Source organism: Triturus cristatus, chromosome 5_2, assembly GCF_964204655.1.
Source record: "Triturus cristatus chromosome 5_2, aTriCri1.1, whole genome shotgun sequence".
NCBI classification, from domain to species: Eukaryota; Metazoa; Chordata; class Amphibia; order Caudata; family Salamandridae; genus Triturus; species Triturus cristatus.
Genome location: NC_140588.1, coordinates 512,994,640 through 513,009,452, shown reverse-complemented (window position 1 = coordinate 513,009,452; position 14,813 = coordinate 512,994,640). Strand labels below are relative to the sequence as shown.

Genomic DNA, 14,813 nt, shown 5'->3' with positions numbered 1-14,813 from the left:
ACCCAAGATCAGTCGGATCGTTCTACAGCCCCGCCTAAAGGCCTGGCTTCGAACATTTCAAGAGAGCCAACAATATCAAAAAAGACTGGATTCGATGCAGTGAAAGCGAAACCAAACACAGCACCGGTCAAATCTAAACCGAAAGTGCAACTGGTTCAGGTCGGATCGAAGGCATCGAAGCCCTCAAATCCGTCGACACAGAAAAAGGACATCGGAGCCGACCAAAGAAAGAAGGACCTCGGTACCGAGAAACCAAAAAATGGCTTCGGCGCGGAGACACAGAAGAAGGCCCTCGGTCCCGAGAAGACTCAACGGCCTATGGCACCGAAGGTTAGGGCACCAACCACCACGGTCACGGTGGTCGATCCGACTACGTCAACACCGAAGAGTGCGGCGACTGCCAAAATATCGGATCAACAGGGCGTCGATCCCAAACTTCGGATCGAAAACCCGAAGGCTGGGAAGAAACCGAAGACCGCGTCGAGACCGGTCTCCAAAGAGCCTATCGGTTCCAAGGCACCGTCTGCATTCACGTTGCAACAGGTGTCGGAGTCCCTAAAACGCATCAGGGAACGGGCAACCCTCGAACCAAAAACGGGTCCCGAACCACGCAAGGTCGCCAAAGCTCACTCTGCGCCGGCACCAATCAAGTTTGGATTGCCGCAACCAGGGGCACCGAAGATGTTCGAACTTAGGAGGAGTGTCGAACAACCACAAACCGTGTCCACAGAAAGAACCGATGTCGAGGACTTGCAGGACCAGTTCATCGACGCCGACACTGGTAGGCTGTTGTTCCGCAAGTGGCGAATTGTTCCAGAGAAGGCTTTGGACTCATACAAGATTCCACTAAAAAGGAAACTGCCATCAAGTTCGACGTCAGTGCTTGTATAAACATTCCAAACCTATCATCAGGAACCACCATCCTTTTCTCCTACACACTCGGGGGCGGATGCAGGAGAGGGCTATATTGGCGATGATACCACTTATCCTGTGGATAATGACCCTGATCACCAACAGCAAGACCAACATCAAGCATGGGGAGACCCTACTGACCAGGGTGACCCACAAGATGCTCCTGACACTCATCTTTATAATATCAAACTATCTCCCACTGAAGATACTGCTGCTTTTAACGCCCTCATTGAAAGGGCAGCTGCCAATCACGGAGTGGAACTCCATTCTGACTCTGTGGAGGAGGATTTCTTGGTGGACACGTTCTCCACATCTGAAAGAACGGTCAAGACTCTACCAATGTTAAAAGGGGTTCTTAAACATGCTAAGGACATCTTTAAGGAAACGACCAGGGCACGGGTATTGAACCCGAGAATAGAGAAGAAATACAAACCAGCACCCGGAGACCCAATGTACATTAAGGGTCAATTACCGTTGGACTCCATGGTAGTTTCTAATGCTCGCAAAAGAGCTAACTCGCAGACTACAGGTGATGCTCCTCCTCCAGACAAGGAGTCCAAAGTGCTAGAAACATCAGGCAAAAGGGTAGCAGCACAAGCAGCAAACATCTGGCGCATTGCCAACACTCAGGCACTCCTGGCCCGATACGACAGGTCACACTACTATACACTAGAAACACTGCTAGAACACCTACCAGATGAATACAAAGAAGGAGCGGAGCTCCTCATCAGAGAGGGACAACTCATTACAAATGCGTCCATCAAATGCGCACTAGATGCAGCTGACACTGCAGCAAGGGCAATCCACACTAGTGTGATGTTGAGAAGGCACGCATGGCTGAGAATATCAGGCTTCAAACCTGAGATTCAAAATAATATCTTGAATCAACCAGTCAACCCAGACTTCTTATTTGGCCCCAAGGTTGACACTACACTGGAAAAGATTAAAAAGGACACAAACTGCGAAATCTATGGGGGCTCTACAGTCGCAGCAGTTTCGGAGTGGCTCCTTTCGTCGCCCCGGGAATAGAGGAGCAGCTAGAGGTCAGGGGTCCCAGCAGCAGTACAGTAAAGGAGGTACCCAGAGTACCTATAATAAAAACAATAGGGGTGGATATCGTGGATCCAGCACCAAAGGCAGAGGATGAGGACACAACAACACCAGGTCCTCCGCCAATAACAAACAGTGACGTCTTGTCGCTGCCCCCCGCCCACTTAACACCGTTCGGGGGGAGACTCCAACAGTTCCTGCCAGTCTGGAGATCCATCACCACAGACAGGTGGGTCAGAGAAATTGTCCAGTACGGTTATTGTCTGGAATTAGCATCCAATCCACCCAACATACCACCAAGACACCGTCTTATGTCCGCAGAGCACTTGACATTATTGCAGCAAGAAGTGCTAAGTATGCTGCAAAAGGGAGCCATAGAGCTCGTGCCTATGGAACAGCGGGGGTCGGAGTTGTACTCTCTGTACTTCTTGATACCCAAAAAGGACGGGTCTCTACGACCTATACTAGACCTCCGCCCTCTCAACCAATACATTCTGTCGGAGCATTTTCATATGCTCACTCTCCAGCAGGTTCTGCCGTTACTCAGTCAGGGAGACTTCCTAGCAACACTAGATTTAAAGGATGCGTATTTCCACATACCCATACACCCATCACACAAAAAATATCTCAGGTTCACTCTTCAGGATCAGCATTATCAGTTCAAAGTAATCCCTTTCGGAGTAACAACAGCACCCAGAGTCTTTACCAAGTGCCTAGCGACAGTGGCCGCACACTTACGAAGACAGCACATTCACGTCTTCCCTTACCTGGACGACTGGCTTGTTCAGGCAAAGTCAGCCCAGCAGTGTGCCAGCCACATATCCCACACCATTCACCTTCTTCACAGTCTGGGATTCTCACTGAATTATCCAAAGTCACATCTCCAACCCGCCCACGTACGGCAGTACCTAGATGCGACTATAGACACTCTGGCTGCCAAAGCTCAGCCAAATATAGCGAGAATCAACAGCATGCAGCTGCTGATAAAAAAAGTTCAGACCACAACACTCCCTTCCAGCGCGAGTGTTCATGCAGTTGATAGGCATGATGGCTTCCTGCATCTTCATAGTCCCGCACGCGAGACTACATATGCGCCCGCTTCAGGAGTGCTTGGCACGTCAATGGAATCAGACTCCAGGACAGTTGAAAGACCTAGTGTTGGTGAGCGGTCGGGCATACAACTCTCTGCATTGGTGGAATCCACAAAACCTTTGCAAGGGCCGCCCGTTCCAAGAGCCTGTTCCACAGATAATACTGACGGCGGACGCGTCTCTCCAGGGATGGGGAGCTCATGTACTCAATTACACAGCGCAGGGACTATGGACGACACAGCAACAGAAGATGCACATCAACCTTCTGGAACTGATGGCTATCTTCCTGGCTATGAAGGCATTCAAAGTACACTTGTGCAACAAAGTCGTGTTGATCCGGACGGACAACATGACTGCCATGTACTACATACAGAAGCAGGGAGGAACACACTCTCCACAGTTGTCTCATCTGGCTCAGAGCATGTGGAAGTGGGCCATTCAGAGGAACATGTTCCTCATGGCGGAACACCTCCCGGGCAAGGACAACCAGATGGCGGATCTGCTCAGCAGACACAGCCACCAAATGCACGAGTGGGAGCTACATCCATCAGTACTCCAACCGTACTTCCAGCAGTGGGGTCATCCAGAGATAGACCTATTCGCCACAAGGGAAAACGCAAAATGCCAAAGCTTTGCCGCCAGGTTTCCGCTTCCACAGTCGCAGGGCAATGCGATATGGATGAACTGGTCAGGCAAATTTGCGTACGCTTTTCCCCCAGCGCCATTAATACCGCTAGTGGCACGCAAACTACGGCAACACTCAATGACACTCATCCTGGTTGCTCCAATGTGGGCACGCCAGCCATGGTACACCACGTTACTAGAACTGTCCGTGGTGCCGCCTCATCGACTGCGGCTAACACCCAAACTTTTAACACAGAACCTTGGCGAAATTCAGCACCCAGATCCGCAACAGCTGAACCTGGCGATCTGGCTCCTGAAGTCTTAGAGTTTGGCTACCTAAACCTGCCTCCAGAATGTATGAATATCATCAAGGAGGCCAGGAGACCCACGACCAGAGCTTGCTATACGGCTAAATGGAAAATATTTGTCATTTACTGTCAAAACAATGACATTAATCCGCTGGATGCATCCATTCAGAACATCATCTGTTACCTGTTACACTTATACCGATGCAATCTGGCATACAACTCCATCCGTATACATCTGACCGCAATAGCGGCCTATCTTCAGAACAGGCAGCACCTCTCTCTATTCAAAGTGCCTGCCCTCAAAGCCTTCTTAGAGGGACTCAAAAGAGTGATTCCTCCAACTCACCCACCGGCACCGGTGTGGAACCTGAATGTGGTCCTCACCAGATTAATGGGTCCACCTTCAACCTCTACATTCATGTGAGATTCAATTCCTCACCTGGAAAGTAGCCTTCTTACTGGCAATCACTTCGTTGAGAAGAGTTAGTGAACTCCAGGCACTAACCATTCAAGAGCCATTCATACAGGTTCACGCAAACAGAGTTGTACTACGTACTAACCCCACTTTCATGCCTAAAGTGATATCGCAGTTCCACATGAATCAAACTATTGAACTGCCTGTTTTCTTTCCAAATCCACAAAATGTCGCGGAGAGAATGGTCCATACAATAGATGTAAAGAGGGCCCTCATGTACTATATAGACAGAACAAAGGATTTTAGGAAAACAAAACAATTGTTTGTTGCCTTTTCTCCACAACACAAGGGCAACGCCATTTCCAAAGCAGGGATAGCCAGATGGATCGTTAAATGTATTCAAATTTGCTTTGAAAAAGCTAAACGCACATTAATGATTCCTCCCAGAGCCCACTCAACACGAAAGTTAGGGGCGTCCATGGCTTTCCTAGGAAATATTCCTTTAGAGGAAATATGTAGAGCAGCCACATGGTCCACTATACATACATTTACAAAACACTACTGTGTAGATGTACATTCCAAACAGCAGGCAGCTGTAGGACAGGCTGTTCTCAAGACCCTTTTTCAGACTGCTGCAGCTGGCACGGGCAGCCGCCGCTAATGGAGGGACTGCTATGTAATCTATGCACAGATATGAATTCAGCAGCCCACATGTCTCAAACTGAATATGCTACTTACCAGTATGCATCTGTTCTTGGCATGTAGGGCTGCTGACATTCATATCACACACCCTCCTCCCCGGCGCCTGTACCGGCTGCAGCACTCAGAATTACTGTATAGCATGGTCATCACTTACTGTATCTACTCCATCACTGCCACAATGGCGAAAAACAATCTGAGGATGGAGAGGATGCCCATGCGCACTGTAGTCCAGGGGAGGAGCCACCTATCTCGTGATACTTCGAAGACTCTTCCAGGACAACAATGTGCAATCATCCGGACCCAACACTAGGCGGCGATCTATGCACAGATATGAATGTCAGCAGCCCTACATGCCAAGAACAGATGCATACTGGTAAGTAGCATATTCATTTTCGCAATAAACATCCAATTCAAAGGAGAAAAGGGCTTATTTGAAGTGTGTGTGGCACAGTAAAACATAGGTACAAACTGCAAGAGGTTCAACAAAGACACCAGGGACGAAGAAAAAATACAAGTATTACTTCAATCACAGCTCTATCAGTTTTTGCTCTGTGTTAAATCTATCAAATGTAATGGAGAACTTTTGAAAATTTACCATTAGACTGCCCCACAAAGTGGTCAGTATATGCCTAGTCAGGAAATCTTGTTATTTTGTTAGTCAGCTGTAGGAGATGAAAACTAGTAGTTAAAAACCTTGAAGGATACTGCTAAACCATTCTTCAAACAGCAAGCTGGTCAGTTAGTTTAGGATACAGTGAAGTGTTTTGCAACTGATTTACAATTTAATATTTTTAGAGGAGCTTATTAATGTAACCATCTCTTCAATTTGAAGACATGTCTTTATGTATAGATTATATTAGGTTGGCAACAGTGAATACAATATAGCTAACCTTTTACATCACTATCATAATAAATAGCTTTCCTAAACCCAAGGCTAACTGTAGCAGTCACCCACCCCTCTTAAAAATGTAGCGAGCAAAGTCCACTTGTCCTCTATCCAGAATCAATTAAACATGAGCACTGATCTGCTGCTGAGCTTTTCTACCATCTTCCATTCTGTCAGCTTGCTTTGATTAAATCCCTTTCTAATGTGATGTGTTTCTTACTAGGTTGGTATGGCAAATGTTTCTTTGTCCAAGAGTATGACGGTTGTAGATGAGTAATGATTTTAGGCAATATTGATTGCCATAAAATAATGTATTGATTTGTTGACTATACTGTTTTAATTCACTCTATGCTCTTAAGAATATAAGATCATGATTTTCAGATCATAAACACCTTTACTTTTGGAACTGTAATTTAGGAACTACAAATGGATCAACAGGCCAAGAAACATCTCCAGGAGGAGTTTGATTCATCACTAGAAGAGAAAGATCAACTCATCACTGTTTTGCAGACACAGGTAATATCATACTTTTTTTAAAAAATAGTTTTAACCATGATACCATTGACATTTTACATTAGTATAATACTTGAAGATGCACTTCAGTTGAAAAATAGACCTCCGACCCCCCCTCCCCCCACCAACTCCCGGATCCCCCCCGACCGCACCATACCATAACCAACAAGCGACATCCTGTATGAGCATAAGCTAGACAGTTCCGACCCCAGGCCCAGTGTAAGCCCCCTCGCCCCCGGGGAACTAGAAGCACTCTTCCTCCCGCTCCTCTGGGACTGGCTCCAGGGGGAGACCCTTGTAGTCTGCCCAACGCTTCCATATCTTATAATGTTTACGGGGACATCCCCTAGCTGCGAATATGGGGAGCTCCAAGCCCATGCTAAAGTCCAGACCCCTCTTCCACACGTTCAGAGAGGGAGCTACCGGAGCCTTCCATGCCCGGGCGATATCCCTCTTGGCCAGTGTAAGGCCCAACAGCAGCAGATGTCTCTTGTATATATTTCCGCCAATATCGTCCATGACGTGCAGAAGTGTCAACTTAGGGTCTGCGGGAAGATCCCAACCCAACACCTCGGATAGGCAGGACAACACCCCTCTCCAAAAAAGAGATAATGACACACAGAGCCATACCGTGTGATAGAAGGAACCCTCCTCCCGCCCACATCGGAGACACTCCGGCGATACGATCAGACCAGCCCGCCACAGCCTCCTACGTGTAAAATAAGCCCTGTGCAAGTATTTAAATTGAATGAGGCGTAGTCGGATAGCTATGGCTGCCCCCCGGGGCGAGGCCAGCGCCTCCGTCCAGTCCGTCTCATCGCGGGGGCCAACGTCATCCTCCAATTTCCCCTTTAGATGCTGGAGCGAGGGGGAGCTGTGAATGACAAGCGTTCTGTATATCTTGGAGATTTTCCGCTCTTGTAGGTCCCCCATGAAGAGCTTCGCTTCCACTGGGCTAAATTCAGCTATGGAGTTTAAGCCCGCTAGGCTGGGGGAGAGTGCATGGCGGAATTGGAGGTATCTATAGAACTGTGTCCGAGGCATGCTGAATTCTTGTTGAAGATCCTGGAAGGACTTCAAGGCGCACCCCCGCACCACATCGCCTATGGTGGAGATGCCTATCCGATCCCACCCCTCAAACCCGGACAGGGCCGCCATCTGTGGTAGTCGCCCATTGTGCCACAGGGGGGGTTTCCCGCGTGAGCACGTTCCACCACCCAGTTCGTGTCAGCGCCTGGCGCCAAATCTGAAAGACTACCTGCATCGCCGGTGGCAAGCGTGCCCGAAGCGCGGTGGAGTATAACAGGGGGTGTAGTGTGTGTGGGACCATGAGCCGCCGCTCCACTGCGTAGGCTGGGTCCCCCCTATCCCAATACCACCACTCATTCAGAACTAGCAGATAGGAGGCCTGATAGTAAGAAAGCATATCTGACGTAGCCAGCCCCCCTTCATAGATTGAGAGGAAGCACGTCCGCAGGGCCACCCGAACCACCCCACCCTCTCACAGGAACTGACCCAGGGTCGAGTTCACCCGACGGAACTAGCCCGGTGGAATCATATACGGATGATTCTGCAGCTGGTACAAAAGGCGGGGAAGGGCCACCATCTTGAAAATCGCAGACCGGCCGAATATGGTGAGCGGCATGTGGGCTCATAATTTGGTGTCTTGGCAAACACGCTCCCACACGGGCACCACATTACGCTCCCAAGAAACCGCCGGAGTAGTTGATAAGAACACCCCTGCAACTGAAGTCCCCCCGCCGCCATCCGCCGCCGCCATCCGCACCGGAGACGCCCACCCCTGCAACTGAGTCGGACCCCCCGGGTAGACTTCCGGAGGTTCATGAAGAGACCCGACGTCTCACCAAAAATCTGCATAATACGGAGTAGCCGGGGCCCCGTGCGGTCAAGGTCTGGCATAAAAAATAGGATGTCGTCCGCATAGAGAGCTATGCGATCGGCCAGTCCATTCTCCCACTCAAAGCCGGAGATTTGCGCGTCTTTCCGCACCCAAGCCGCCAAGGGTTCCATGGCCAGGGCAAACAGATACGGGGACAGGGGTCACCCCTGGCGTGTTCCACGCTGTACGGGGAAAGTGATCGAGGACGCCCCCGCTACCCTGACCGAGGCCGTAAGCTCCGTGTAGAGAAGCCGCACGTAGGATATGAACCGCGGACCAAAATTCAAGCGTTGCAGCAGCAGGAACAGATATCGCCAGCTGAGGGAGTCAAACGCCCGATCCATGTCCGCCAACAACAGGGCTGCTGGAACCCCCAACCGTTGCACTTCAGCGATCGCCACATGGGCCCGCCGAATGTTATGTCGCGTAGCGCGGGAGGGCATAAAACCCGCCTGATCCGGGTGGACCAACGAGGTGATGTATGGCAGGAGACGATTGGCCAGAGCTTTCGCCAGAATTTTTGCCTCCACATTAAGGAGGGAAATCGGATGATACGAGGCGTGTTCCTCCGGGGGTCTGCCCGGCTTGTGGAACACCACAATTTCGGCATGCCTCCAGTCCCGGGGTAACAATCCACAATCTCGAGCCTCCTCCACCACCGCCGTATAATGTGGACCTAATTGAAGGAAATACTTCTGGAAAAACTCACTTGGGAACCCATTCGGGCCCAGGTCCTTGCCCGGGTTGAGGCCATTCAGCGCCTCCCCAAATTCCTCCACCGTAAACAGAAGATCCAATGCAGTCCTTGCCACCTCTGATAAAGCCGTGATCGGGTGATCACGCAAGAACCGCTCTACCTCCGCTTCCGTGAGGCATTCGCAGGGACTATATAGGCCTGCATAGTATGTAGCGAAGCTATTGGCGAGCGCACCTGGATCCGCTAGATGCATGCCCCCTGGGTCTACGATCCCCGGGAGATCCTGGGTATGATACACCCCCTGACACAGCCTGTGTAGCATTGCACCTGACTTGTCCCCCCATTGGTATACTCGACTCCTGGTGGCTAGCCAAGCCTGGCGTGCCTCGTCAAGCAAGAGAGATCCGTACGTCTGCTGTGCGTAAAGTAGCTGCCGGCGAGACACCTCGCCTCCATCCTCCCTGCCCTTACGCTCCAGTTCCGCGACATCGTCCTCCTCCCGAAGCAGCCCCGCTCGGCGCTCGCGGAGGGCCGCCGCGCAGTATGAAATATCCGCCCCGCGTAATGACTGCTTCAGCGCCTCCCACAACATGTCCGCCCCGGACACAGATCCCACATTCAGTGTCAAGTATTGATCTAACGCCGTAGTCATATGCGCCCTATAGTCATTTTGTTGCAGGTGCCACACGGAGAGCCGGCAACGAAACGGCCGCCCCGCTCCCCCCATCCGTAGGACAGCAGACACTAGGGAATGGTCCGAAAGCCCTCGCGGAAGAATCTCCGCTGCCTCTAACCGGGACTCCGCGGCCCCAGAGAGGAAAATGTAGTCGAGGCGGGAGAAGGAGCCATGTACCGCCGACAGGTATGTGTATTTGTGGGCAGTGCAGTGGCAGCGCCGCCAGGCATCCACCCATGCTAGGCCACCGACCAGCGCATTGAGTTTTGTCTGTCCACCCTCCCCTCGCCCCCGGACCCCTGACTGTCGGTCCCTAGGGAGATCCATCACATCGTTCCAGTCCCCCCCCCTATAATCCCCAGAACCTCCGGGATGTCCGCCCAGTGCGCCATGAGTTGTTCAGCAAATATCCAGGACAGGGGGGGGGTAGGGGGGGGGGGCGTACACACTACCAAAAACCACCTGTTCCGCCCCAGAGCAAAGATATTTCTCCCATGTGTGTCTGCCCAAGTCCGATGATGCGTAAATGGGACCCGTTTATGTACCGATATACCCACACCCCTGGAACCCAGAACAAACTCCGAATGAAACACTTGTGTGTATCCATAGCGCTGGAGTAGTAGCACTTTTGTCCCCAATAGGTGCGTCTCCTGTAGGAGCAGTACATCCGCAGAGGCCCTCTTCGCGTACTGCAGGGTCGCCCCCTCTTGATCTTATCCAGGGCGCCCCGGACATTCCAGCTCAACACTTTTATTGTGGCTAATCGCCCACTAGACCCCCAGGAATCTGCCGCCATGGGAGGTATAACCATGATATGATAGCAATGAAGGGACTCCGGCGTCTGCCTCTACCCATGCCCAGCTCTGTACAAAGGTGCGGTCAACCCTTAACCTAAGACCCCAACTACCCAACACACCCCCCAACCCCGCCTCCCCCACCCCATACCACACAAACATTGAAGTACCTGTCGCGGTGAGAGACATCCCAAGGCCCCAACCGTGAACCTCAGGAGTTCCCAACCAATGGATCCCCAACTTGCCTCTCATAACTAAACCCCAGAATCCCCACCCGCAACCTGCTACGGTGGTATCTGCCCTTCCTGCCATTCTCCGGGGCCAAGGCAACCCCGCGCACAAAGGAAGATGAAGCAGCCGACAGCTAGTCCATGATGCAAGGTCGCAACCTGCTTCCTCAGCGTCGCCACCTCGTCCTCCACACCCGACACCCTGGTTTCAGTCTCTGTAATGCGGGCAACCGCATTGCGCAGATCCTGGCGCAGCAGCATCACATCCGAACCAACTGCCCCAGTCTTGGCATCCAGCATATCTCGGGACTGCGTTATAGCTGCTAGGAGGGCAGCATTGTCCGGCATCGCCGCCGAGGAGCCCCCCGCGGCCGTCCCCACCAGGCCCGGGCCCGTGAATTTATCAATCGGCCCCTGTTTCGCCGCGCCTCCGCCATGTTTGTACTTGGTCATTGTCGCAGACCCTTCTCCATGGCCGCGCAAGACCAGGCGGGCCCGAAGGCAGGTCTCTTCCGCCACCTACGTTGCCGCCTCCGGGATGTTGCCCCTGAGACGAGTTCTCTGCGCCAATCGTCCGGTGAGAACCGTGGTGATCAGGGTCCTGGCCTCCCCGCCCCAGGCACCCAGCCGCCGCCGCCTGATCCGCGTGCCACTGGCCTGTTCCGGACCAGGCACAATCACCGCCAGAAGGATCCAGGCGCTACCTCTCCGATGATGCCCCGGGGCAGGCATGACGTCCATACCAACCCAGCCGGCCAACCGAGACAGGCCCCGCCATCTCAGGGGTCCAGGATGCTGCAGCCCGCCCTGACCGGGCCGGATGTCCGTCCGTCCGTCTCAGCCGCCCCCAACAGGTCTCCTCACCCCCTGCGACCCGAATCGGCCGCCGAACCCCCGACTCTTTGGTGCGACTGGGGAGTGGGGGGGGACAGAGCACGGCACACAGGGAGCCAGGGTGCAACGCTGACACGGGGCCCACCGTCCGGCCGGGACACTCACCGCACCTCACTGCCACACGAGCCCCTCCAGGCTAGGGCGCCCCAGGAAGCCTCCACAGGTCCCCTCCAGGCTGGGCTGATTTGTCCTCCCCAGGGTGTTGCTCCGCCTCCAGCCGCATATGCCGCAGTCCGGCCACTGCTAGGTTAAGTATGGGTCCCCGCCGCAGCTTCACTCAGACAGGTCAGGCCCCGCCTCTCTGCGCACGAGAGGCCGCGGCTCACAGCGCCGCACTAGGCCGGAAACCACCGCTCGGTCATCTTGCGGCTCGCGGGGGACCCCAGACCTCCAAAATCGCTCGGGCTGCCGCCGCTGCCAGTCGCCCCTCACCGCCGTCAAGCAGGGCACCACAGCTCCGGGGAATAGGATAATTGTGCAGGATAAATGTTACGGGCGGGCGGGAGCCGGCTCAAAGTTCGTCCACCATCTTGGCTCACCAAGCCACGCCCCCAATATCATACTTTTAAAAGTGCTTACAATATTCTTCCCCTGTGATACATCTCTTGGGAAGTTTGCGTTCTTAGGGAAATTGTCAGTTGTATTATGTGTGACTGGCTGCTTTATATAGTAGTTGGTAATTATAGTTAGGACCATGTTTTCATAGAAAAAGCATTTTTTTTGACTTGCCTATATCTTTAGGCAGCTGACGAATCTTCACGAAATGTTCCCAAAAAGTGCCCTGGTGATTCTTATTGCACATGGAAAGTTTTGGGGCCATCTGTCAAGCGGGCGCTGGGAAAAAAGGGGGGAGTGGTGTCAAAAGAAATGTGTGTTTCCCATGTTAATTCCCATAGAGATTTTAGTTGTGAATAGAGCCTGAACCGCTTGACTGAATTACACCAAATTTGGCAGAAAGGGAGCTCTTGGACCAGAAAGAACCCTTTTTAATATTTGGTGTAAATCCGTTTAGCAGTTAACACATTTTAAAAAAATTACAAATATAGAGATGCATATCCTCCGAGGCTGTGACAGTGTCCATTATGAAATGTGATTGACTGCCAGCACTTCAACTAGGAAGTGTTGGCAGCCATATTGGGGCTCAGCTTCAGCTGAGTCCCACATAAAAACGTTTTTTTTAAAAAGGGTTCAGTATAGTAATACCCTGACCCCCCCTAGGCTCCTTGGGGGGGGTGGGGGTGGCAGGGCCACCCTCCTGAGGCTCTTTAAGAACCGTGGACCGCCACCTCCCTGGGGCTAACTGTAAAGAATTTGGGGAGGCCTCGGGGACCACCAACTCCCTGGGGCAAACTTGATACTTGCGCTGCCCCCTCCCCCGGTCCCCTTCCTGAGAACACCATCTCCACTGGGTGAACTGTAAAGAAACAGAGGAGGCCTTGTGGAGCACCCCTCCCCAGAACCAACCCTTTCCCACAAAAAAAGCCCCCCCCCCCTGGAGCCAAGTCACAGCAAACAGCTATGTCCCCAGGGCCGGCACCTGCTATGTCCCGGGGTGCCCAACCCCGGGACATAGCTGTTTGCTGTGACTTGGCGGGAGGTTTGACTGCTCCCGCCAGCGCAGAGCAAACACTGCTTTCGCCTGCTGGAAGTGGAGGTTTTGTCTGTTTCGGAAACAGATGAAAGGATTGCTCCTGCACTTATGGAGCTGCCTTTCAGCAGCTCCCTCCATGCAGCAGCAATGGCGGCTTCCACAGGGGCCTTGAGGTTCTCCTCGCGGTCCCGGGGAAAAAGAGCTGCAAGAGGCAAAATAAAGGTGAGAAATGAGCAGTAGGAGCCAGAATAAAGGTCAGCCGCGAGCAGAAAGAGGAACAATAAAGGCCAGAAATGAGCGGCAAGATAAAGGTGAGAAACGAGCAGAAAGATTCAGAAAGAGGCAGAATAAAAGTAAGAAACGAGCAGGACTAGGCAGAAAAAATGTCAGAAAAAGGCAGAATAAAAGTAAGAAACGAGCAGGAAGAGGCAGAAAATAGGTCAGCAACGAGCAGAAAGAGGCAAGATAAAGGTGAGAAAATAGCAGAAAGAGGCAGAATAAAGGTCAGAAACAAGCAGAAAGAGGCAAACTAAAGGTCAGCAATGAGCAGAAAGAGACAAAATAGAGATCAAACGTGAGCAGAAAGAGGCAGAATAAAGGTGAGAAACGGGCAGAAAGAAGCAAAATAAAGGTCAGCATCAACCAGAAAGAGGCAAAATGGAGATTAGAAAAAGGCAAAACAAAAGTCTGATCAAGGTCCGGTAAAGATCTAATAAAGGTGAGAACCCAGCAGAAAGAGGCAAAATAAAGGGCAGGAATGAGCAGAGAGAGGCAGAATAAAGATCAGAAGAGAGCAGAAAAGGGCAGAAAACGAGCAGAGAACTAGCAGAAGAGGGCAAAATAGAGAACACTCAGACACTCTCACACCTACTCACAGACCCACTCGGAGACTCACACACCCGCTCAAAGACTTACTGAGACACTCATGCACTCACTCAAACACTCACTATCAGAGGGTTAGTGGTTACATTTAGGAACTAAAATTTAAAAAACCTTAGAAATTCACTGAAAAAAACAGAAGTTACAGGAACTTTATAGTTGGGCTCATATTTCACTCGTACAAAACCATAGAAATTCAGCAGTTCTAGTTACATGAGCGAAGTATACCTTACACACCGCAATACACTGCTTATGACCTCACCTATTACATCACTCATGACATGGCCAGTGACCAGTACCAAGATCATAAAGTGGATTTCAACTCTGTGTCACCTGATGTGCTGTGTAGCATTACCTAATGCTCTGTGAGTGAAGTAACTTCTTTTATCCAAAAGTTAAACACTGGGATGAACATCACATTATCCTGTCTGTTTTTTGGCTGTTGTGTTCTGGGCTCTTGTCCCCAAACTACCTTCCTGGAAATCGTTTGACTGTTCATCCCGGCTACCCTCAGAGTCAAGTGCAAAAAGGGTGTACTTGGCCCAGTTTCCTCGTCCATGGTAGGGCTTTCCAAGTACACCAATGGCAAATGACATTGTTGAGACGGGAATTTCCCTTGCATGTTATTTGGGTGTGTGTCCCTGCCTACAT

The 14,813-nt window shown here is 51.6% G+C and overlaps 1 protein-coding gene across 4 annotated transcripts in view; it reads left to right on the top strand.

Moving 5' to 3' along the window:
• Positions 1-14,813, top strand: part of GOLGA4 (golgin A4) — an 840,043-nt gene that overhangs the window by 358,020 nt on the left and 467,210 nt on the right. For all 4 annotated transcript variants that reach the window (XM_085607536.1, XM_085607535.1, XM_085607534.1 and 1 more), the window contains one exon: positions 6,406-6,504. In XM_085607536.1, the coding sequence (XP_085463662.1) occupies positions 6,406-6,504 (99 nt within the window). The remainder of the gene's footprint in view (positions 1-6,405; positions 6,505-14,813) is intronic.